This window comes from Chanodichthys erythropterus, chromosome 13 (assembly GCF_024489055.1).
Source record: "Chanodichthys erythropterus isolate Z2021 chromosome 13, ASM2448905v1, whole genome shotgun sequence".
Classification (NCBI taxonomy): domain Eukaryota; kingdom Metazoa; phylum Chordata; class Actinopteri; order Cypriniformes; family Xenocyprididae; genus Chanodichthys; species Chanodichthys erythropterus.
Genome location: NC_090233.1, coordinates 13,766,885 through 13,791,839, shown reverse-complemented (window position 1 = coordinate 13,791,839; position 24,955 = coordinate 13,766,885). Strand labels below are relative to the sequence as shown.

The 24,955-nt window shown below is 35.5% G+C and overlaps 2 protein-coding genes across 3 annotated transcripts; both read left to right on the top strand.

Annotated features, from left to right (window-relative positions):
• The first annotated feature begins 5,689 nt into the window (after positions 1-5,689).
• LOC137034101 (intelectin-like) lies at positions 5,690-14,243 on the top strand. Of its 2 annotated transcripts, none has more exons than XM_067406715.1 (9): positions 5,690-5,770; positions 6,723-6,752; positions 10,309-10,378; positions 10,489-10,611; positions 10,688-10,935; positions 12,846-13,004; positions 13,143-13,263; positions 13,422-13,525; positions 13,806-14,243. In XM_067406715.1, exons 3-9 carry the CDS (start codon positions 10,318-10,320, stop codon positions 13,956-13,958), a joined length of 969 nt encoding a protein of 322 aa, XP_067262816.1. In that variant the 5' UTR covers positions 5,690-5,770; positions 6,723-6,752; positions 10,309-10,317; the 3' UTR covers positions 13,959-14,243. The 2 variants fall into 2 exon arrangements, with proteins under 2 accessions (XP_067262816.1, XP_067262817.1); XM_067406716.1 differs by having other exon boundaries at positions 5,703-5,800.
• A 4,582-nt stretch (positions 14,244-18,825) lies between these two features.
• Positions 18,826-22,858, top strand: LOC137034648 (transmembrane protein 250). The gene is made up of 2 exons (XM_067407743.1): positions 18,826-18,890; positions 21,458-22,858. Exon 2 carries the CDS (start codon positions 21,646-21,648, stop codon positions 22,063-22,065), a length of 420 nt encoding a protein of 139 aa, XP_067263844.1. The 5' UTR covers positions 18,826-18,890; positions 21,458-21,645; the 3' UTR covers positions 22,066-22,858.
• Positions 22,859-24,955: the final 2,097 nt, after the last annotated feature.

The following is a 24,955-nucleotide window of genomic DNA, read 5'->3' as shown; positions in this document are numbered from 1 at the left end:
TATAGTTTTTGTCAGTGTTTATTTAAAAACACCCAATTATGCAGAAAAGTAAATATTTAATTGATGAGTTGTCAATATATATAACAATACCGATATATAACAATATGGGGGTATGATTTTAGCCCAAGATTCAACATATTAACAAAATTATAGGCTAACTGCAAATGCAATTTTGCTGCCTGGAATCCAGTTGTTTCTGTGAATTGCAGCAGTCCATCTTCGGCAGTCTGATTTCTTATCAAATCCATTCATGCAGTCAATCTCAAAGCTTTACATGTGTTTTGTGTGTTCTTTTCCGAGATTCACGCTGAAAACGATTGCTGCTAGGGTTGCCAGGTTTTCACAACAAAATCCGCTAAGGGGGGGCGGGTCTTTGCGAAGGGTCACTTGCTTCTCAAAACTAGCCCAATCGCGTTTCAGGGTAAAATCAGCGTCATCCCAGGGGCACGTTCAAGCTCAAACCAGTGTGTAACGCTTTGCTTTGGTTTCCGACATGTTTCCTGGAAACGGTGTGCAACGGGGTTTGAGATATTGTTTGGTGGGTGTGTCAAAAATGTCAGCCTAATCAGCAGCAACATGTGTATATAAACCACACAATATTAAAGAGACAGCTCGCACAATGGGTCCAAGTAAAGTCGTTTACAAACGTGTCCGCTGTAGCTCTGTATATGCAACAATTGAAGATATTAGAAAACATGTTTGTCGTAAGAGTTTTATAGTAAAAACATAGCATATCAATTCTTCAAAAGCAACACAAAGAATGGCCTTAGCTGCCATAGTTGCAACTCTTGCGTCATCAGAATAGGGTGTTCAACGCAACACCATTTCTATTTAAAAAACGTTTTGCGACATTTTGTCGGGGCTGAACGCAGCCCTGATTAGGCTACTGCACCGTGTGATCTTTGGCTGACCAATTAGCATAAGGGGCGTTTTATTTCCACTCACGTGTAGAGAATTTACTATTTACTACTAATTTTCTATCCCTGCACGAAAAAATGAAATATCAAGCTGAATTCTTGTGTTTTTTAATTTTGTTTGTTTGTGTTTTTTGGTAAAAAAAAAAAAAAATTAAAAAACAAAAAAGGCGCTGTTTTCTCTTTTTTCTACTTTCAGTATTGAATCAAAAAAGAATTATCAGATGATACCATAGAAAAATAAGAAAAATACGGACGTAGTGTCCGTGAAGCATTTTTGAAGCCTAAAGTGGGCAGAGCCAGCCGTTGCCATCTAGGCAGCGCATCACCGCGCGTTATGCCAGGATAACTGAAAATGGGCAAAGAGCCTGATTGCTGAAACCACGCCCACCTAGCTTGACGTGACCAAGTTAGCTCAGGTTAAGGAGCTATATATCTATATTAGAAACTATCTGAAATACTAATAACTAAGACTTTGTACATCGTTTTAAAGTTCTAAGGGTTTACTGTAAATCTACAGTGTCTGTTTTATGATATAGATGCTCCAGCAACAGTAATATTGTAATTTGTGTTGGGTGTGCAAATGACAACTCGCAAAACGGGACTTCATACATTTGTAATGAAATAGCGATTATGAGATGAATCCAGTCGGTTGCACTTGCAAATGTCCATGATAAGCGTCCATTGAAAAACATCCAACAGCACTTTTTGTCCACAAAAGCGTTAAATCCATGAAATATTGATATATCGTCCTTTGTTTGCATCCATTTCTTCTGAACGAAGAAGTTAAGCAATCTGAGCAGCGTTTATGTTGTAAAACTGTAGGCTATACGATCACAAACAAATAAGCCCACTTCCAATGTTTATTTTTCAAAATAGTGCAGCAGTTTTAGTGATAATATCCAAGCAGTGCTGTCGGATTTTGTGTCTTAAGAGGTTTATTCTCTAGCCATTGTTATTATAGTAAATCTGACAGACTTTTAGCCAATGCCACGATCCATCAAAGTGTGTTCTGTTTATCTTCCGCATATGTGCACATCTACACAGACGCACATCTGTCTCGAACATATAACCGCACAGCAAGCCATATTATTTGCTAATTGTATAAAATAATCCCGAAAAAAGCACAAACACGGCAGAGATGCCAAATTCAGCGGCTGGAATTAGCTGAGGTGACGTGACATCAGTGCAATCACCTGTCACTCAACTGGCCACGCCCTTGATTATGCAGAACTTTAAGGCTTAATATAATTTAAACGGATGAGTTATAAAAAAATTCACCCGCCTCAGAGGGCAAAATCAGCTATATAGACCAAATCACTTTTCGTACATTTTTTTCTGCTGTAAAGTTGGGCATTTTAACATGGGCGAGATACATATTTTACTTCCTTTTGGAGTCTGTCTCTAGTGGCCAGTCGATGAATTGCAGTTTAAGTCACTTCCATGGTGGCTCCAAGAGAGACGGCAGGAGGTTGGCATTTGGATGATACATGGACCGTATTCGCTAGGTGTTAAGCTTGCATCATTTGTACACTCGTTATTGCAGTGCATTGTGGGATTGAATGAGTGCACTCGATAATGCCAACCTAAGGTTTCAGACACCACTACAAATGCTTTTCTCTCAAATAGTGCCCTATTTAAGGATATAGCGGTGATTTCAGACACGGGGTCAAACATTTTCCTTGAAAGATTGAGTTACAATAGTTTACAAGAGCTCGATTATAAACTGTGAAAATGATTATAGTGAGTAGATGAGTTTATCTGTTCGGTGTAATGATGATATAATCTGTGTAGCCCCATTTAGACACTTTTTTTCAAACACCTTTTTTTCAAGATGAGGTAAAGCTTTTAAATAACAATTACTGATATATTTTATGTCGCAGAATAAAACTTGAAAATATCTTAAATTTGTGTTCAACACAGACCTTATTTCGGCATTTAACCAAAAAAAAAAAAAAAAAACATTAACTTCAGGACAGCTAACAAAAATATGATCTAAAAATGTTTTGCCAACATTCCCATTAAGTTGAAAATGTTATTTCTGAATTTTCTCTGAACGTTTAAAATTAAGTTTTTGTTTATCCAAATGTTAAGGAAACATTCTATTTTATCATTATGCAAATATTATGCTAATAAATAAATGAATGTTTTCTGAACATTCTGAAACAAGTAGAAACAATAACAAATGTTTGATGAGTGTTTGACTAAAATGTTTCAGAAAAAACATGAACAATAAATACTGTAATGTTTTTGTGCTAACATTTTGAGAACATTATTAAGAACCAGATAACTTTGAATGAACGTTCTATAAACGTTTGTTCAGAACCTTGCCAGAATGTTCCGTGTTATCTGGGATGGAAGTGGAAGTGCAAAAATGCAACTTGTTTCCAGGTTTTGGCCTCCAAAAATAATTCGTCAACACTTGGGCATGAATTTGAACACAGCCGATGACTAATAATCATAATATTATGCAATTATAAGCAGAAGCAAACCATAAAATGTTGAATAAACTCTAGTGAGTTGTCTCTGAAAGCTTCAACAGACTCACGGAAGAGTATGTTGTTAAAGATACCGTCTCATCACAAATTCCCTCCGTATCCACAGAAAGCTCATCATCAACCCTGACTGAAATTATGCCACTGAAATTATGACACTGTTGATTAAATTAGTAAAAGCAATCACAATCTCTTAAAGCAAGTTAATTGGGAGAATTTATTTAGCCCTGCTGACGGCTTTATGCATGTTTGATTAAGTATTATAAGGTTTGTTTTTCAGATTTTGCATAATATGTCTTTAAATCTTGCACAAAGTGATCGGGCGCCCCATTAACGATCATAATAAACTCTTTTTAAAGCGCCTCCCTTAATGATTTATCTTCTGTGAGATGTGCTGCTCCATCTGACAAATAGGCAGGATGCAGTAGTACAGTCACACCATAAATCTGCAGACGCTCAGAGCTGCGGTGTGCTGGAAAACTTAGAGAGAGGTCAAAACAACTTTATGAGGGCGACACACACACTCACACACACACACTAACGTTCGTTTTTGTGAATTGTGGGGTCATTCTATAGGCGTAATGGTTTTTATACTGTACAAACTGTACTTTCTCTCCCCCTACACTACCCCTACCCCTAAACCTAACCATTACAGGAAACACTTTTACTTTCTCACAAAAACTCATTCTGTGTGATTTATAAGCCTTTTGAAAAGTGGAGACATGGAGTAATGTCCTCATAAGTCACCTCTTCTTGTAATACCTATGACATTATACACATTTGTGTCCTGATATGTCACAAAAACACACTCATTACACACACACACACACACTCATTATACACACACACACACTCGCACTCACATACAAACTCACACACACACATGCATTCACATTCACATACACACTCACAAAATTAAAAATTCAGTCATTAATTAATCACCATGTCGTTCCACACACGTAAGACCTTTGTTCATCTTCAGAACACAAATTAAGATATTTTTGATGAAATCTGAGAGACTCGTCCATAGACAGATATAAGATATATGTTGATATAATCAACACTTTCAAGGTCCAGAAAGGTACTAAAGACATTGTTAAAACAGTCATGTGACTGCAGTGGTTCAAACTTAATGTTATGAAGAGACAAGAATACTTTTTGTGCACAAAAACAATGACTTTATTCAACAATATCTTCTCTTCTGTGTCATTCTCATACGTTGTTTACGTCCAGCGCTTCCAGGTTCTACGTCAGAACGCCGGCTTAGTAATGGCCGGCTCCTGCATCAGCATCACACGCATTCGTAATGATGGTCACGTGACCAGCTTTGGCCAATACTGAGCCGGCCGTAAACACGGAAGCCTTCACTGCGTCACCTGCGTAAGATAATGACAGGGAAGATATTGTTGAATAAAGTCGTTATTTTGGTTTTGTTTTTGCACACAAAAAGTATTCTTGTCTCTTCATAACATTAAGGTTGAACCACTGCAGTCACATGACTGTTTTAACGATGTCTTTAGTACCTTTCTGGACCTTAAGGTGTTGATTATATTGCTGTCTATGGACGAGTCATATACCTCTTGGATTTCATCAAAAATATCTTAATTTGTGTTCTGAAGATGAATGAAGGTCTTACGGGTGTGGAACGACATGAGGGTGAGTAATTAATGACAGGATTTTTATTTTTGGGTGAACTAACCCTTAAACATCTCATTGTTACATGCACAATTATATATTTCAAGATATATCATTTTATATTGGTCTGTAAAGAATAAGTGACATTTGTTCGGTGAGAATTTTAGCTAAATGTGTTAAGATGTTTGTAATTGATGAAAACATTTTTTGTTGTTTAAGTGATAGTTTTTAAATCCATATCCAGGATGGTTTACTGCAATTTTTACCCTTCTTTTATTGTCCAAAATAATAAAATAAACAATTAAAAATAAAGAATTTGGGAAAAGAATGTGTGTGACAATTATGATGAATGTTTCAAAAGATCCTACAGTAATTGCTATGTATTTTGTGTATGATCACAATCACTACTCACAATCAAATGTGAATGTTTTGTAAATGTTAAGTTTATACATTATATGATTTGAAAATGTATCACTTCCTGCTGGAGTTTTTTTTTTTTTTGCCTTTTTTTTTGTCAAAAAAAAAAAAACTCGATGGACAAACTAAAATGCATATTAATGTTACGTAGGCCTAAGTAATATCACAAAAAAAAAATAATTTATTCAAACACATTCTAAAAAACAATAACAACAAAAACACGAGTAAGTTTAAACGGGCACGCGCATTCTCTGACTTGCCCAGATTCTTGAAGTCTCTGCAGTGAGAAGAGGAACACGGACAACAAACGTAAGAATTCTTCATCCATACAAATTAAATGTAAGAAAATAAATTAAGTGAACTAAGCAGATGATACTTTTAATCTACTTCTGGTTGCGAAATAAATTTAAATTTAAAAGTGAAAGTAGCCTAAACAAGCTGCGCGTTCACGGGCAGGACCGCTACACCCAAACACTGTATTTGTGTTACAGTTTCTCGAATCAAGCATTTGGAAACCAGTGATTTTTATGATTATTGAACATAATCAATTAGGCTACCACAGCATTGCATGGCAAATTTGTTCAAATGAATGAGAAATTGCTTTTATGGTATGCACAGGTGGTGATAACTTCTTGAACAAGAAGTTTTGATTAGTTGCGATCAGAGAAAGGTATATGAAAGTGAGAAAAACTGTAAGCAGGGAAGAGAACAGCGATGAAGCTTTGCCACTATCTGCACTCTAAATATCACAGTAATAATTAACTTTATTAACGTAATAAAATCTCTGAATACCATCGAAAGGCGATGCACTCCTATTAAAGAATGACTGCGCATGTGCATTGGCTGGTCTTGCATGAAAAACAAGCTATTTCAAAGCTATTTGAACATAAGACACAAACTTTATGAGACTGTTGTTGTCAGATTTCTTTAGTGTTTTTGAAATGTAATCGTAAGCTTACAGTTAGTGAACAGTTTTGGAGAATTTGATGTTTCCCCATTCAAAAAGGTAGGAGCTGCACTTGGACAAAAACCCAAGAGGCGACATTTTGATACTTTTTGGGTAACAACCACTAGATGGCGCTCCGGTAGCGCGGCCTCCATTATGGGGTGAAAATACTAACTGAATCCTTCACATCTTACGAATTTCACTGCCAAATCAGAAGCGCAATAGAACAGTTTTTTTTATTTGTCAGCAGTAAATTGTATGGCTCTTACAGTAAATGTTGTATAACTTGTATTGTCTTATGTTTTATTTTACCAGCTGTGGAATCCAACCATTCAACCATCTGAGGTAACGTAGTTAGCCTACTTTATTGAGTATTTCCATTTTATGCAACTTTATGCAAATTTATACACATTTATTAATAGTAAATTAATAATTACTAAATTTAAGATTATCATGTTTGCAGCGAACAATATATTTCAGACCTTCTGGAGTAATAGTAGGTCTTAATTGAAATAGGCTATATTATACGTTTTAATGGATCACGCTACAAACAAAATGATCTTATAATACATGATGCATTGATGTGTCCGTTATCACACAATTCCCACTTTTGGACACTTTTGCTTTAACGAACATTAGACAACACTGCAAAATCAAGCTGTTATATTCATTTATACAACAGATCTGTCTGGTTCTCGAATCTGATTGGCTGATAGCCATGCGATATTTCAGTGATAACAGCACTCCTACTGCCTTTTCACCTTTTGTATCACTCCGCTTGAAGTGACCGTCATGGCGGCCGATCAAATCAACCGTAATTTTTACATATACTACTTCTTGTACCACAAACTGTAGTTTTAATAGTTTAGGCGAGAATGTAGTTGTTTAGACCTGAAATATGTGACTCATATTTAATAACAGCGCCTATTTTACAATTTGTTTTTGACGTTTTCGGAGATGCGATCTCGCGTGCGTCAGCGGCCGTTCAGTGATTCTGTAACCGCCGAGAACAGCTTCATCTCGGCCAGTGCCTCGGGGATTTGCCGCTGGCTCTTATAGTGGTTAAACTCGAGACATAATTCAATTTGAGTACATAGAACGGGCAATCTTTGGTCTTATTAATCTATTATTTGTTACAGAGCAAGTCAAAATGTGCTATATTAAATTTGATGATAATAAACGTTACGTTACATCCTTATATAGCATTTTTACAGTGACTACAACTAGACGGGACATATCAGACTCTTCTCCGCTTCAAATATGTAAAACATTAAACTTTATAAACATATGTTTTTTTGAGTAAAGAAAACGCTTTACAATTTTTTTTTCAAACATCAGATCTTTTATTTACCTTTGCATTGCACAGAGATGTCCAAACTGCGTGCGCACTTCATTCAGGAGGTGAGGCAGATTAATTAGGCTTGATTGACAGTTTGAGGATCCAATGGAGCTAGGAGGTTTTGTCACAAGCTCTTTAAAATCATTTTCATTCGTTAAATATTTGTAAAACCCACATACCAGCGTAAATGGTGACCTATTTTTTTTTAAAATAACTAGTGCTTTATGTTTGACTGAACTGTACAATTGTGTTTATATGTTGTTCAATAAATATTATTTTATATAAATATGTCCATTAAGTAATATGGATTGAGTGAACATTACATTAATACGCCATTAGATGGCGGCAACACTTTACAGGAGAATTAGTCAGTGAGTCACAAGAGACTTTTAAATTGAAAGGAACTTTTGCAAAAGGAAGTTGTTTTAGCGCTGTGGTGTTGTGGATGGAAAATTCCCAAAGCTAAAAAAAAGAACAAAAACAAAGATCGCTTACCTCAGCGGACATTCAAACGGACTTGTTTAAAGGATATAATATTATGGACATCGACTTGATGAATGAATGTAATGCAATATACCAGACACAGGTAATAGCCTACTCTCTCTCTCTCTCTCTCTCTCTCTCTAATACTTTAGAAAATTCATGCAATGGAACGATCTATTGACTGTCGCTTCTTGTTATTCTTTGCTTGGATCAGTGCCCAAGGAAGTCGACCGGAAGTTGAAGTCGGCCGGGTGCCGCCATCTTGTAGCAGAACTTCACTTGCGTTAGCATCCCCATTGACTCCCATTCATTTTGGCGTCACTTTGACAGTGAATAACTTTACATCTGAGGCGTTTAAAGACTCCATTTGTCCATTATTTATTTCCAAAGATACACAACAATGTATAAAGGGCTCCATTACCTTCTATGTTACATTATGGCCCCGTAGAAACAGTTTTTGTAAAAATAAGCTAACGATTGCGTCATAACCACTCGACTCTCTGTCGCACAGTAGCGAAATTACCGTACAGACAGGAGGAGAAACTCGCAGGCAATCGGGGAGATTATCTTAATATGGCGTACTGGCGTTATATTTTAAAATACTATACAAAATAATTAATCAGAATACTTACTCCTGCTCACTCACGCCAAAGAACTCCCCGCTCAAGCTCGCCGTCTCTGCAAGATTAACGATGGCAGTTTGTACGCACAGCTACTAGAAGACATCTGTCAGACAGGTTGCGGACGTCATCAAGCTTAGTGTGAGTCTGCGCGTCAGAAGCGGAAGTGCTAAAATTCGCTAAAAATGGGCTTCACTTGACTCAATTGAGTTCCAATGGGGTCGCTGTGTCCATTTCTTTTACTGTCTATGGCTTGGATGCCCGAGAGGCGTTTCAAAGATGGCCGCCGAGTGAAATGACTTCTCTTAAAGGGACTTTTATTTAATTTACTTGATGGTTTGGGTTGAATATACCAAAATAATTGTATAAAAATCCCAAAACAAATTGTCTAAAATGTACAGTTATTTTTAGAATTTTGTATTTGACTGACAAATTAGTTTTCAAAAATATATTTGTGAAATTTCTATCAGAATATTTGAGTATGGAGAATTAAACTGATCTGTTTCAAGAACCATAAATATTACTTAATTCACAGCAATATTATTCATCTTTCACAGTTTCACGCACATTAAAAAAAAAAAAAGAAAATTTACTAATTTACTCACTTAAAACAATGCCGTCCCCCACCCTCCCACGTGAGGAGAACTCAACGGTTGAGAGTGAGCGCGGGCTGTTTAAATTCTCTTCAGTCTCTTCTCAGCGTCGCAGAACTGGTGCATTTCCGCTGTAAAATTAAGGTTTGTTTAAGTTATATTTGATCTATAAAATCATTACTGTGCTTTAAATCATTTTATTTAATGCAAAACAACACACAGGGACGCAATATGAGTCATCTAAACGAGTGTCGGGTCTGTCTTTGTGTGAATGAAACGCCTGATGCATTAAAAAAGACACATCATGACTTTATTCCTGAAGATAATTAATATATTTAATTTGGATGATAAAATGTTCTCAAAACTGAGTTAACGTTACCTCAGGCACGAGAACCAGCGCTGATACGGTGGAAATGGGATAACAGACCGGTTGATTTCACTTGAATTACTTTTAAATGTTTACATTTTACTTCTGAAATGTTTGTTATATGAGTTTAAATGTAGGCCTCCATATTGTGTACATGTTAAAACAGTATAAAATATGCTGTATTGCTGTCCTTATCGACAAAAAAAAAGTTAAATATTTAAAAAGTTAATATTACTCATAATTGTTTTTTAAACGTTTCCAATCTATTATTTTCTGTACCAAATGCAGTTACTCAGATCTACTTGATTTTTTTTATTTACATTTACTCTTCATATAGTATATGTAATTGATTTCACTGCTTTTTTCAATTTTACTCAATATTTTTAAGTGTAAAAATGTTTCACCAAAAAAAAAAAAAATTGAGTAAATCATAGTAAAAGTTTTTAGAGTGTGATAAAAGAAAAATGTGCTTAATGTGTGATTGTGAATAACTTTGCAGAGTACAAAAATGTTTTCATGGATCCTTCTCAGCCTCTCGCTGAATTTATGGTTCTGTGAGGCTGCACTAAGTAAGTTTAATAATTAGTTTGGATTGAAATGTATTATCTTTATACTTTGAAAATCCCATTTTCTTATTTTTCCACAATATATTTCACAGTCTTTATGTTTTACATTGTAGCAAATCAAGAAGCACCATCTGTTAATATCGGTGACAACCCTGAGATTGGAAAACTTCTGGGCAGAATTAAATATGTTGCTCGAAGTTGCAAAGAAATTCGTGACAAGTATCAGGTTCATGATGGTACGCTCTTTTTATGTTCATTTTCCATCTTAAACAACATCTCCATTTAGCTGACCCAATGCTTCTGTTCACTCAGATGGCCTGTACTATCTGATCTCTTCAAGCGGAGTCCTCTACCAGACGTTCTGTGATATGACCACTGCGGGTGGCGGCTGGACGCTCGTGGCCAGCGTTCATGAAAACAACATGTATGGAAAGTGTACTGTTGGTGATCGCTGGTCTAGTGAGCAGGGCAGCAACGAAAAACGTCCTAGTGGTGAAGGGACATGGGAGAACAGAGTCACATTTGGAACTGTAGAGGCCGCTACAAGTGATGATTATAAGGTACGGGTTCCCTCGACTGCAAGCCTATTCATTTTTCCCATAGACTTTTGGAAAATCGCAGAAAATAAGCTCTGTGTTTAACAAAGGGTTATGACACTTACACGTTTAAGATCATTTTTACAAGTTAACTCAACATTTATAGATTTTGAAGCCTAAATAAAGTCGTCAGATATAAAAGGCTAACAGTAGGCTATAAACAGACTACAGCACACCATGGTCGCGGATCAACGTCGTCACCACCAAGCGTCCTAAAACTTTATTTAGAAAACAACTCTATTTAAAAACATGCTCGCTGATTATGATCTGCTCTGTGTATGAATACTTATCCACTTTTTCATGAGAAATGCTGTCCAAATGTCCTGTTTGTCTTGATGACGTCTAAAGTCCCCGCCAAAGGAAGTAGTTCCTTTTAGCAATTTGTAAGCAACCGCCGATTTGAAGACACAGTAAAAGTTAAAAAAATCACAAGTGGGTTATAACTGGTGTGTTTTATGTCATAGATCAAAACGTGAAAGTATTTAGAGGCTTTGTTAACCACAAACCTTATTTCAGGCGATGTAGCAAAAACCCATTCAAAAAACCCATAGACTTCACGGCGTTGGAACCGGAAGTCCTAAAATTCGAACTCTCTTCCGGGTTTTGCCTACAAAAACGCGTCATCCCTGGGGCACTCTATTTACACTAAGTGAAAATAGCAATATATTCTACACTAAGTGACAATAGCAGCATTTCCTTAGCGATATGCTATTCACATTAGGTGGAAATAGCAATAGATTCTATTTACACCATGTAAAAGTATTAGTTCTTTGCAACAAGAGCAAATAGTAATTAGATGCTATCTATACTTTATATTGGCAGATACTATTTGCACCTCAGTATTTTTGTACATTAGCAGAATGCAATAATATCATAGAGTGTAAATTATTATATTTATTAAAATTATTAAATGGATGCTGCCTTATTGGGAGAATAAAAACTCTGCTTAGGGGCCGTTCACATATTGCATCTAAAAACGCATGGAAAGCGCTGCTGCCCCGCTTTCTCCTTCTTTCCAAAGAGCTTGCGCTTGGGTGGCGTTGCTATGCAACCACGAACTGCGCTCTCCACAATGACAAGAAAGTATCAGCAAAGGATTAATTGATTTCTAGCCCTTGCGTTAGCTTTACTACTAGATATATGTATGGAGATGAGAAATAAAAACCCGCCGTGTACAGCTATGATCAGCTGTTCGGCTGAGCTTTTGATGTTGTTACAGAAAGGCCAAAGCTGATCGGTTGGCTTTTTGTCACATGACCTGCAGTGGCATTCTGAAAAGTTGAGATGTTTTCATCTTGCCGCGACATAGGCACACCTGGAAAAAAACGAGCGTCGCACAGCACACAGATAGCAGTGCTGTCTGTTTTTTATATCCTCCCGCCATTGTCATTGTAGTATATCTCATGAACAAAACTTTTAGCCAATGCCACGATCCAACAGCATGTGTTCTGTTTATCTTCTGCATGCGAGAACATGTACACATGCACATCTAGTTCACCCAAAAATGAAAATTTGATGTTTATCTGCTTACCCCCAACGCATCCAAGATGTAGGTGACTTTGTTTCTTCAGCAGAACACAAATTATGATTTTGTAACTCCAACCATTGCGGTCTGTCAGTCGTATAATGCGTGTCAATGGGAAAAAAAACATGCACAGACAAATCCAAATTAAACCCTGCGGCTCGGGACGACACATTGATGTTTTAAGACACAAAACGATCGGTTTGTGTGAGAAACTGAACAGTATTTATATAATTTTTTTTACCTCTAATACACCACTATTTCCTATTTTCCTTTTATTATTGTAAAGCTGCTTTGAAACAATCTGCAATTTATAAAGCACTATATAAATAAATATGCCTTGATTTGACAGAATCCTGGATACTTTGACATTGCAGCACAGGATGTGTCTGTGTGGCATGTTCCTAATAATATGGATTTGGAACACTGGACCGCTGCCTCCATCCTGAGATACCACACTGAAAATCACTTCTTAACTCTCCATGGAGGAAACCTTTTCAAATTATTTACGGTCAGATAAACTTTAATATTGGTTTTGAGTTTGAAACATTCACAGAAATTATAGGCGAAGGCCACAATTTTTTTGTGAAATAAAAAATAATAATCATAGTATAAATAATAAAACAAATTTTTATCTTCATTTTCCCAGAAATTCCCTGTGAGGTTTGGAATCGGGACATGCCTCATTGATAATGGACCTGTTATTCCAATCGTGTATGATACTGGAAGTGCAGATTCTACCAAAAATCTATATGGACCTAATTCAAGATGTACTGCAATACCTCTTGAGCCAATATTTTTCAAATATTTTTAAAGAAAGTAGATAGTGTATTATTTACAAAGCATCCAATCACTTTAATAAATGTCATATGAGCATGGACCTTTCATGCCAGATCATCATCACTTATATATTCTGTGCTTTTTTTAGTAATATTTGAGCCTGGATTCATCGCATTCAGAGTTTTCAATACTGAAAAGGCAGCCATGGCTATTTGTTCGGGCGTTAAACCAACCGCTTGTCACACTGAACATGTGAGTTAAACAGATTTCATGGATTATTTACAACCATGCCACGTTCAAAGTCACTTGAATTACATTTCTTTCCCATTCTGATGCTCAGTTTGAACAACAGGGTTTATGAACAGCATTTGTGATGTGCTGTTGATCACCACCGGCTGTTATTCATGCGTCATTGTATAAATGAAGAGGAAATTCATTTACAGCAGTACACTTACAACAGAAATAAATCGACTGCACCAATGCTATATGAAGAAATGCATATGGTGTTATTAATGTACTCATGTTTTTGCAGTTCTGTATTGGTGGAGGAGGACACTTTCCTGAGGGATTCCCTGTACAGTGTGGGGACTTCACGAGTTTGGACTGGGGTGGCTATGGTACTAATTCTGGATGGAGTGCTTCCAAAGAGATAACTGAAGCAGCTGTACTACTTTTTTATCGCTGACACTCTGATGAATCTAAAATGACCAGCCTCCTTTCCTTCCGTCAGAGATATACACAATTATATACTAAAATGTATCTTTACAATATATATCTTTTATATTGGGCTATAATCTAAGAATGTGTATGGTGTTTGTAACTGGTGAAAAAAAAAAACTCATATTAGCCATTTATTACTGTCTTATTTTGGTGCATATCTATAATTTTAACATCTAAATGGACTTTTTTTCCAACTGTTCACAAATGGAAACAAATGTATAAAGTTCAAATAAAACCAATATGTTACAAACGTTGTCCAGATAATGGATTCAAAACCTACTCCAGTTTCATAGTTTACAAGTTAGACTGAAAATATTCCACAAACAAATTTGTGAAGATTTGATCATACACAAAACAGGTAAGATCCATTGAAATGTTCATCATCCGAAGTCATTTATAACCACTTGTCCCAAATTCTTTATTTTAATATTTATTTTATCATCTTGGACATATATATTAATATCCATATATGTATGGTAAGCATTGGAAAACAAACATCCCTAACTACAATATATCTGAAATTATAAGGATGCACTCACCATCTTTTGTTGTTAGGGAACAATATGAACAATAATCCTAATATTTGAAACAAATCATCAGTCTGATTGACACAATGTCATGAGTACAACTCATAAATATTTATAAAAAATAAAGTTACATACTGTAGAACATCTTTTAATTACTTACAGTAACATAGGGCTTTTACCAAATCAAATGAACATTATATATATATATACATATATATATATATATATATATATATATATACCACTACCACTCAAAATTTTGGAACCACTAAGATTTTTAATGTTTTTAAAAGAAGTTTGGTCTGCTCACCAAGGCTACATTTATTTAATTAAAAATACAGTAAAAACAGTAATATTGTGAAATATTATTACAATTTAAAATAACTTTTCTATTTGAATATATTTCACAAAGTAATTTATTCCTGTGATCAAAGCTGAATTTTCAGCATCATTACTCCAGTCTTCAGTGTCACATGATCCTTCAGAAATCATTCTAATATGATCTGCTGCTCAAGAAACATTTAATGTGTACAATTGTACAAAATATTTGTGTACAATATTTTTTTCAGGATTATTTGATGAATAGAAAGTTCAAAAGAACAGTGTTTATCTGAAATCTAATCTTTTGTAACATTATAAATGTCTTTACTGCCACTTTTGATTGATTTAATGCATCCTTGCTGAATAAAAGTATTCATTTCTTTAATTTCTTTTCAAAAAAAATAAAAATTCTTCCTGACCCCAAACTTTTGAACGGTAGTGTATAATGCTACAGAAGCTTTGTATTTCAGATAAATGCTGTTCTTTTGAACTTTCTATCCATCAAGGAATCCTGAAAAAAAAAAAATACACAACTGTTTTCAACATTGAAAATAATCATAAATGTTTCTTGAGCAGCAAATCAGCATATTAGAATGATTTCTGAAGGATCATGTGAAACTGAATACTGGAGTAATGATGCTGAAAATTCAGCTTTGCATCACAGGAATAAATTACTTCGTCAAATATATTTAAATAGTACTCAGTTATTTTAAATTGTAATAATATTTCACAATATTACTGTTTTTTACTGTATTTTTAATTAAATAAATGTAGCCTTGGTGAGCAGACGAAACTTCTTTTAAAAACATTAAAAATCTTAGTGGTTCCAAACTTTTGGACTGTACTGTGTGTGTGTATATATATATATATATATAATATATATATATATATATATATATATATATATATATATATATATAACTATCTTATTTCAGACTAACACAATGTGAACGCAAAACCCAAAAATGCATCTATCCATCATAAAAAATAATCCATACGGCTCCAGGAGATTAATAAAGGCCTTCTGAAGCAAAGCGATGGGTTTTTGTAAGAAAAATATCCATATTTAAAACTTTATTAATAACTAGCTTCTACCAGATAATTATACACATACTGCACAAGTCAACTTGCACCAAATGAGTAACTCGTGAAGCGATGTATGACGCAGGATGTAGGAGTATCATAAGCTTAGATGCCTCTCGTGGTTCAAACAAATATGGCTGTGCAACAAACTCATGCTCCTTTTATATCGAAATCCTCCTACATTTCTCTTTAAAAATTCTCGTTTTAGACTTCTAATTCATGATGGTGTTTTGTTTTGCTCTATCGTCATGTGTCAGTCACTCCTGTGCCGCAAATCGATGTGTACAGTTGTCTGCCGGATGCTAGTTATTATACTTAAACATTTAATATGAATATTTTTCTTGCAAAAACCTGTCGCTTCGCTTCAGAAGGCCTTTATTAACCCCCTGGATCAGTATGGATTATATTAATGATGGATGGATGCATTTTTTGGGCTTCAAAATGCTGTTACCTGACTGCATTGTGCCTACTGTAAAGGGATAATAGTATGCGGCTGTTCTGGCTCCTTACTTCCAGTGAAGGAAAATCTTAATGCGCCAGCATACCTAGACATTTTGGACAAGGCTAAGCTTGTGGGAACCGTTTGGGGAAGACTCTTCTATTCCAGCATCACTGTGCCCCAGTGCACAAAGCCAGGTCCATAAAAACATAGCTGAAAGAACTGAAACAGAGATTGCGAGCCAGGCCTTCTCATCCAACATCAGTGCATGCCTGACCTCACAAAGGCTCTACTGGTGCTCTACACTCTTCTGGAAAGCCTTTACTTTTACTGTATTGGCAGCAAACTGTGTTCTAGCACAGAACCTTATGGATGTTTACTTCATCACACTGTTTGATAAAACACTGAATAGATATACTACAAACATTATGGATTTTATGTATGTGTATTTTCCAATGTGGCATCTGTAGCATTTGTCCCTGTGAGAGGTGATGATGCAATATTTCACGTGCATGAATAGATCCAAAGAGGCTTGTTGATGTTTCAAACGATAACTGAAGTTTATTAAATCAAAAATAAAGATGCATTGTAGCATAAAACAAACAAACAACTCCAAGGCTGCTTTTAGGCTTTCTCCATGTGTACAGTCAAAATACTGTGCTCTTACACCAGCGCCCCCCTCCTGTCAGGGGTGGCATATCCTTTTAAATATTTATTTCACCTATAGAGGGCACACGCTTAAAGAAATAAACAATTAAAAATACAACAACAGAATTATTTAAATGAACAAATTGATAAAAAATTAAATAAACTAGTAACTATGGCTCCTACAAATCTTATGTTTGAAACAATGAGTATGTGGACTGAAATATATATATATATACACACACACAGTGGCGTGTTTAGGTTATTGGCAAATCTCCGGGAGGGAGCCCCCTGATCACATTCCCAGGGGTTTTTCAGCTGGCAATTTTCAATGCACATTTAAGAGTGCAGGTTGCAACTATTATTATCAATAATGGAAAGATTAGGCTTATCAGTATGTCACAATATCACCCTGTTTGGACATTGTTTTATCTTTTGCATCATTTCCTGTCAGTCTGTCATAGTTATGCATTTTGATTCACAAGCTTGCAATTCTATTCAGTATCAGTTATTTTGGATACTGTATATCAGTTATTTATTTATTGGCAAATTTTCTCTAGAAAAAAAATTTCTCAACTAATGCTGTAAAATACATGGATCAGTTGGTACTACATTAATATTGTAGGTTAAAATGAACTTATTTGTATACAAACTTAAATTACACTTAAGGAAATTTTTATAATAATAATAATAAAGTTATTATAGGCCTACTAACTTTAAAATTATTTCTACTCCAATTCGTTTTTTCTTTTTTTAAATATAAACATTTAAATGGTGACTGTCAACTTGATGGATTTATTCAAACATAGGCTATTAAAGAACATTAAAAATTATAATTAATATGTAATATGGTGCATATATTTAGCTAAATGCTCCTCTCTAGAGTAATTTTTCTAGCTGACTAATGAGTTTATGGTTATGATGAATATGTTTGTTCTGAGGTAAATGTGACGTTACGTTTGTTTATTACAAGATATTTTATTAACGTCTTTCCGCGGCTGAAACAATGATTGAGCGCGATTACACGAGACATGATATGGATTTCAGTAAGCTGTTCTGTATCTTTTAACATACCTTTAGTTATTCATTCATGTTTATTTCGCGCTGTAAATGGTACTAAAGCGGAGGAGAGGATCAGTTCACGCACGCGTCAGGCTGACGCTTCTTTTGATCCACAGTGATCTGTCACTCCACATTAAAGAGTGCCAAATCCGTATCCTTGTGCTTTTTAAAGCGGGTATATGCAAATCCTTGACCTTTCCTAGTGGGTACATGGTATATACCAGCGTATCACGTAGACTACACCACCGTGGGGTCCCCCCCCCTATATATATATATATATATATATATATATATATATATATATATGAAAGCATGGGACCATGTTTTGAAAGAATGACTGTGTGATCAGTTTGGTTTTTAAAATGTACACCTTATTTGTGAAAATAGTACCAAGTGGTTATAGTTGAACGAACATTTTTTAATCAGATCTAGTGTAATCTGCGATACACATCGTTTCAAAGTAGCTTTACATATCAAATTACATTGTAATATCATTACCGTGACAGAAAAATGCCCATCTGATGGTTCAAGATTTTGATGTATTAATGTATTATATTTATTCCAAGGGACTTAAAACAAGTAACCACTAATTTAAACATCACGAACGGATTCTGATAATCCTTTCGTAAATCTTTTAAAAGAAAAAAACATATTTACGACGCTGACTGGATTCAGAGATCAAAAAGACCAGCAGCCTGCGCCTTTAAATTGTCCGGCTGTTGTCGTGGCAACCATCGGGCCTGTGTGTTTTGCGACAGACCGTGTTCCGCGCCGCAGCACATCATTATCAGCACAGCAGATGAAGCCAGCATAAACGCATGTGAGTGTCATTCCATTATACCAATTATAATCACATATGATGTACATATAATATGTAATAAATAAAGTGTGTGACGAGAGGTGAGTGATAACGTGTTTTCTGCGTGATGAACAGCATTAAATGTGGCCTTGCGTTTATAGAATAACCATTAGGAAGATGTATGTCTGTATGTTTGCATAAAACATAATTATTCTGAGGTTATTTTAACACTTGATCACTCAAAAGACGTATTAGCCTACTCTGGATTTTGGACATCCCATTGTATTATTTTGCATACCGTGTAAATGCAATGGAATAAATACATGAGATGATAATCATAATGTTATTGTTCTACTGTAAAGCATTGGTGTTCTTGGAAGTAACTTGTAATTCTTCTGTGTAAATAAATGCCATGGTTTATAAATGAGGCAATCGTTCTGTTTCTGTACCATGGGATTAACCAGGGCTCCAGATATTTATACAGAGGCAAATGTAAATTACAACTATCCACATGAAAACATTACATTCTGTTTGCACTTGACTGATTCTTGAGATAAGGGACTAAACATGTCCTACACACAAAAGCCCTCTTTATGTTAAAATACAAATAAAAATACTTAAAAAGTTACATCTAGTAAATCTAGACATTCATTGCTTTTATTTTTAAATAATTTTGTTAATATTATTTTAAATGCATGCTCTATACTTGGAAACACATGTAATTTAGCCCATCCTCATCATGAGGTCACAAAGTGTTTAAAAATGCAACATTAAAAAAAAAAAATACATTTTTTACAAATTGAAATGCAGAGATCTGTAATATATCAAACAATACAAAAAGTAAGTCTTGAATTATATTATATTTTCCATAAAAAATGCCCTATCAAAGTCCTCACTATGCATCAACTCTGTCAGGATTTTTTTTATAATTCTGAATAAATCAGGCAATGTCATGGTCATCTTTAACTCTGAGGACCCCTTTCCTTTTTCCTGCTCATTGTGGATCTCACAGTAGGACACACAGTCCTGGGAGTTTTATATTTTTTTATATTTTATACAAACAGTGTTGAAGTCTCTGCGGTCACAGATTTAACATGTCAACTCTGTTATCCCGGTGTAATGGTTTCTGTAAATAGTTGTGGGATAAATCTGGGCATTTTTGATGTTTATTAAGGCAGCTACAACTGAGAAAGAAAACAAAATTCATCCACTGTACAACACATGGTTAAGGAGGGAAAAAAAATCAGTTTTGTCAACTCCGTCAGACATCAACTCCGTCTCAACAAGTGCTCTCAAAAAGTCTATATAATGTGATTTAATGTGTTTTTTGCATATGGGGAATTCTTCTAATGTTGTTTCATGATTCTATTTACATTCACTGTATATTTGGCCCCAACTGAACCTTTGTCAACTCCGTCAGTATTTAACACCATGCATGAGGTGAAGGTTTTTGTTAATTTTGAAATAAATATTTTATTCTTTTTTCAATTAATTGTGTTGAAATATTAAAGCATCAATTGAACTACATAATGATATGTTTGATTATTTAATATTAACAAGGTGGTTAGAGAATTAAGGGATTTAGGAACTGGATTGTTCATAATCACCCTAACCCATGAAAAAAACTTAGAAAATGTATTATTTTTCACTTTGCTCCTTTACTGAACACCATTATTGCATAATTGAAGACTTTACACTGTTGTTGGATGGATCAAATTAAAATATCTTTTATCTAAAATATCTAAAATATTTTTAATGCGTCTGACGAAGTTGACACAAATTAAGTTCTGAAGTGAATAAATATACATTTTTAGAGACAAACATTTACAGAAAAACCGGTTCCCTTATATGGTTCATTAGCTGAGACCTTTGTCTACAAATATATCAGTTTAAAAATAATGTATTATTAAATAATAAAAACTTATCTCAAGATTCAGTGTTATATACAGCCAGAATAACTCAGTCATAATAGACTCATTTGTCTATCACTAATAGGGGTGTAACAATATATCACAATACAAAAATGTGAAAGTATGTGTCGTGTATAGTTCGCCCAAAATGAAAGTTTAGACTAGTTTAATTTTGCATCAAACCTAAAAGATCACACATTTGAGCTTCCATGTTTATTTATTATCATTAATAAATTAAAAATAAAATGCATTACTTAATAAAATATAATATATTTAAAGGGGACCTATAATGCCCTCTGGTGTCCCCAGAATGTGTGTGTGAAGTTTCAGCTCAAGATCATTTATTATAGCTTGTCAAATATTTGGGTGTGAGCAAAAACACACCATTTTTGTGTGTGTCCCTTTAAATGCAAATGAGCTGCTGCTCCCGCCCCCTTTCCAAAAGAGGGCGGAGCTTTAACAGCTCAACAACAACAAAGCTGGAGAATCTCACGCAGCCAGTGAACAGTGCTTTGTTTATCTTATGTCTTAGAAGTAATCATTTAAAAAACATACAATTTCAACTCTATTTTGGCTTTGTTCAAAGTATCTTGAGATCAGTATCGTGTGACTCGGATGTTTTTTATGCCCCTAATTGCTAATTATGATTTCTTTGCTGTTGGTGGTTTATTCCCCCAGAGTTTCAGTGCTATGGAGATTCCCACAAGATGAGCGGCAACGCGCTCGGTCACCGGAGCGTCACATTTACACCTGTCCAACTTTCAGCTATCTGCAGGTGATCCTGTTATGCAACATGCAGCCCTGGAGTTCCTGGAAGAGTCCTGTCAGTGGGCCTTCCTGAATCCAGGGGCTTCCCAAGCCCACCCATGCCTGTCATTCCCATCCCACGGAGGGTTCGCTCCTTCCATGGCCCTCACACCACCTGCATGCACTCCGCCTGTGGCCCGGCACGCACCGCCCAGCTCGTACGCACCAAATACAACAACTTCGACCTGTACCTGAAGTCTCGGTGGATGTATAGCTTCATCCGGTTCCTTCTCTATTTCGGCTGCAGCCTGTTTACCTCCCTCCTCTGGGTGGCGCTGTCTGCCCTCTTCTGCCTGCAGTACGTCAGCGTGCGAATTTTCCTTCGCCTTCAGTACAAGCTGTCCGTCATCCTCTTGCTGCTGGGCCACCGCCGGCTGGACTTCGGCATCATCAATGATCTGTTCATATACAGCATGCATGTGACCATGTTTCTGATCGGAGGCCTGGGATGGTGTTTCATGGTCTTTGTAGATATGTGAAGTTCTGATTGGCTGTACGAATATGATCACTGAAAGACACAAGTCTTATGCTTAATCAAACCCACTTTGATTTGTTTTTTTAAGCTTGCAACATGACAAAACTGAGAACATTTAAAAGAGCTCATTGTAATAAAAATGTGCATGGTTTCTTTTTATGTTTTATATTAATTAAATGTGTTGTGCGTGTTGTATTTTAACACTGTGCGTAGGGGAATCTGATTTAATATAGATTTTTAGATCTGCATGTGCCTCGATTTACATTTGCATTCAAAAAGTTGGTCTTTTATCACGGTTTCTCTTCGTCATACAGAAATATCCTTCACTAATGCACTTGTGGTGTTCAGACTATATTATTTGTCTGGTGCCAATCAGAGCATGAGTCCGATGCCCCATGTTGCATTAGTGTGGTGTTATTGGCGCCAGCCTGGCATGAAAGGAAAGTGAGTGAGTACAATCTCCTATTGTTTGAGGATCAAACATCATATGCCTCATACTTGGCCAAGCATGCTCTTTTGTTCTGAAACCGAATGGACACCAGTGACATTTCAGACTGGCCATTGTACAGCTCAGCACAGAAGGGTCAATGCCTCGATGAACTGATACATGTACATCTGCCGATCAGTGTCAAATGGCCGAACTCTCCTGGAGGGACACGTATCTACTACTGCAGACGCGCTCGGATGGTTGTTGTGGTGTACTGTAGCACAGTTCGGTAACATCTCAGGAACAGCAAATAATAAAAATGGTGTTAATCTCACTGGTGTGTGCAATTTCTGTGTATAATAAATGTGAGCCAGACAATTGTGTCTTATTTTGTTTCAAAGAGATGCACAGAAAACTACATGTCGACATTGATTTTGCACTTTTTACCCAATATTGGCTTGAATTCCACTAAAAAAGCTGTAAAGAAAGATAGATGATGCATCTTCACTCTCTTCCATTGTAGTAAGCAGGGTTGCCAGGTTTTCACAACAAAACCCGCCCAATTGCTCCTCAGTAAAAATCACATTCCGGGGGGTAAAATTCGCATTTTTGGAAGATATAAGAGCTTGTCAAATTTGCCCCTATTTGGGTGTGAGCAAAAACATGCTGTTTTGTGTGTGTCCCTTTAAATGCAAATGAGCTGCTGCTCCCGCCCCCTTTCCAGAAGAGGGCGGAGCTTTAACAGCTCAACAACAACAGAGCTGGAGAATCTCACGCAGACAAAATGAGGATTGTTTAACGAACAGTGCTTTGTTTATCTTATGTCTTAGAAGTAATCATTTAAAAAACATACAACTCTATTTTGGCTTCGTTCAAAGTATCTTGATATCAAAATAACTCATTATGTTGGTGTGAAATAAACACTTCTGGAAATATAGAAATTAAAGTTAAAGCTCCAATGTCCTCCTGAAGATCCAGAAAAAACTTCAGTGACTACTTCGCTTAAAGATCGAACACTTTAACATCAGCGTGATAAAAACTTTCTAAAATGACAGAAATCATCTTTTCAAAAAATATTTGAAGTATAACTTAATTGTTTAGGTTGTATATACTGCATCCAGCCACTTAGAGGCAATTGAGATGCTTTGGCTTAACTTTTCAAGACTTGTGTGGCACACTTGGTCATTAATTAAGCATGCCACATGACTCCTGAAAAATGATGACTCAAGAAATCATTATTTCCAGGCATAATGTTGTGAGTTACTTTGTTTTTGCTCTGTCAAAGAAAATAGATCCAAGTAAAACCACAGTTTTTGTGAATAAATTGTGTTTTATTGAACAAATTGGTTAAATGAATGATTCAATGACTCACTTATTAAGACAGTCAATTGTTTTGTTACTGACTGAGTCAGCTTTAAGAATGAACCTGGTTGAATGATTCATTCAATGACTCTCTCATAAAGACTTTCAATTGCCATCTACTGGTGTAACAATATATATATATATATATATATATATATATATATATATATATATATATATATATATATATATATGTTAATGTATGTTTTTTTCTGTGTAGTTCTCTTCTGTAAAGCACTTTGTAAACACTGTTTTAAAAGGTGCTATATAAATAAAGCTTCACTTTAGAAAGAAAAACTGAAAAATCTCAGTAACTCACGGATAGTCTGTCTGGAAATCACAAACAAGACAAGCTGAGTGATACACACAGTCAAAAGTCCTTGTGCTGTTGGTGTCCTATATTAAGTATGGCTAATATATGAGATATATGACTTTATATCTTGCAGTTCTTACTTTTTTTCTCAGACTTGTGAGTTTGCAAGTTTATTTCTTTTTTTCACTTAATTGCAAGTTTATATCTCAGAATTGTGAGATATAAACAAAATTAAAAATTTAATTGCGACTTTTTTCTCACAATTGCAAGTTTATATCTCATAATTCAAACTTTCTTTCTCAGAACTGTGAGTTTAAGGGAAAAAAAATGTGTCAAAATTGTGAGGGAAAAGTTGCAATTAGGCTATATGGGGCTGGTACAAATATGACTTACAAAATCAGGCTATTGGCCCATGCACGATCGATCATTAAAAGATTGCGATCTCGTTTCAAACACACACGCAATCTTTTAATACATAGCGATATGATTCTGCTATGTCAATTAAATGATCACACCGGAATATTTACCTGCTTTCGCTGATGCTGAGCCAGAGAGTGTTTTTAAACAGTGTGCACGGGTTCCCTCAATTGAAGGCTTATTCATTTTTCCCATAGACTTTTGGAAAATTGCAAAAAATAAATTCTGTGTTTAACAAAGGGTTATGACACTTACACGTTTTGTCTATCAAGATAATCTTTACAAGTTAACACAACATTTATACATTTTGAAGCCTAAATAAAGTTAACAGTAGGCTATAAACAGACTACAGCACATGGTCGCGGATCAACGTCA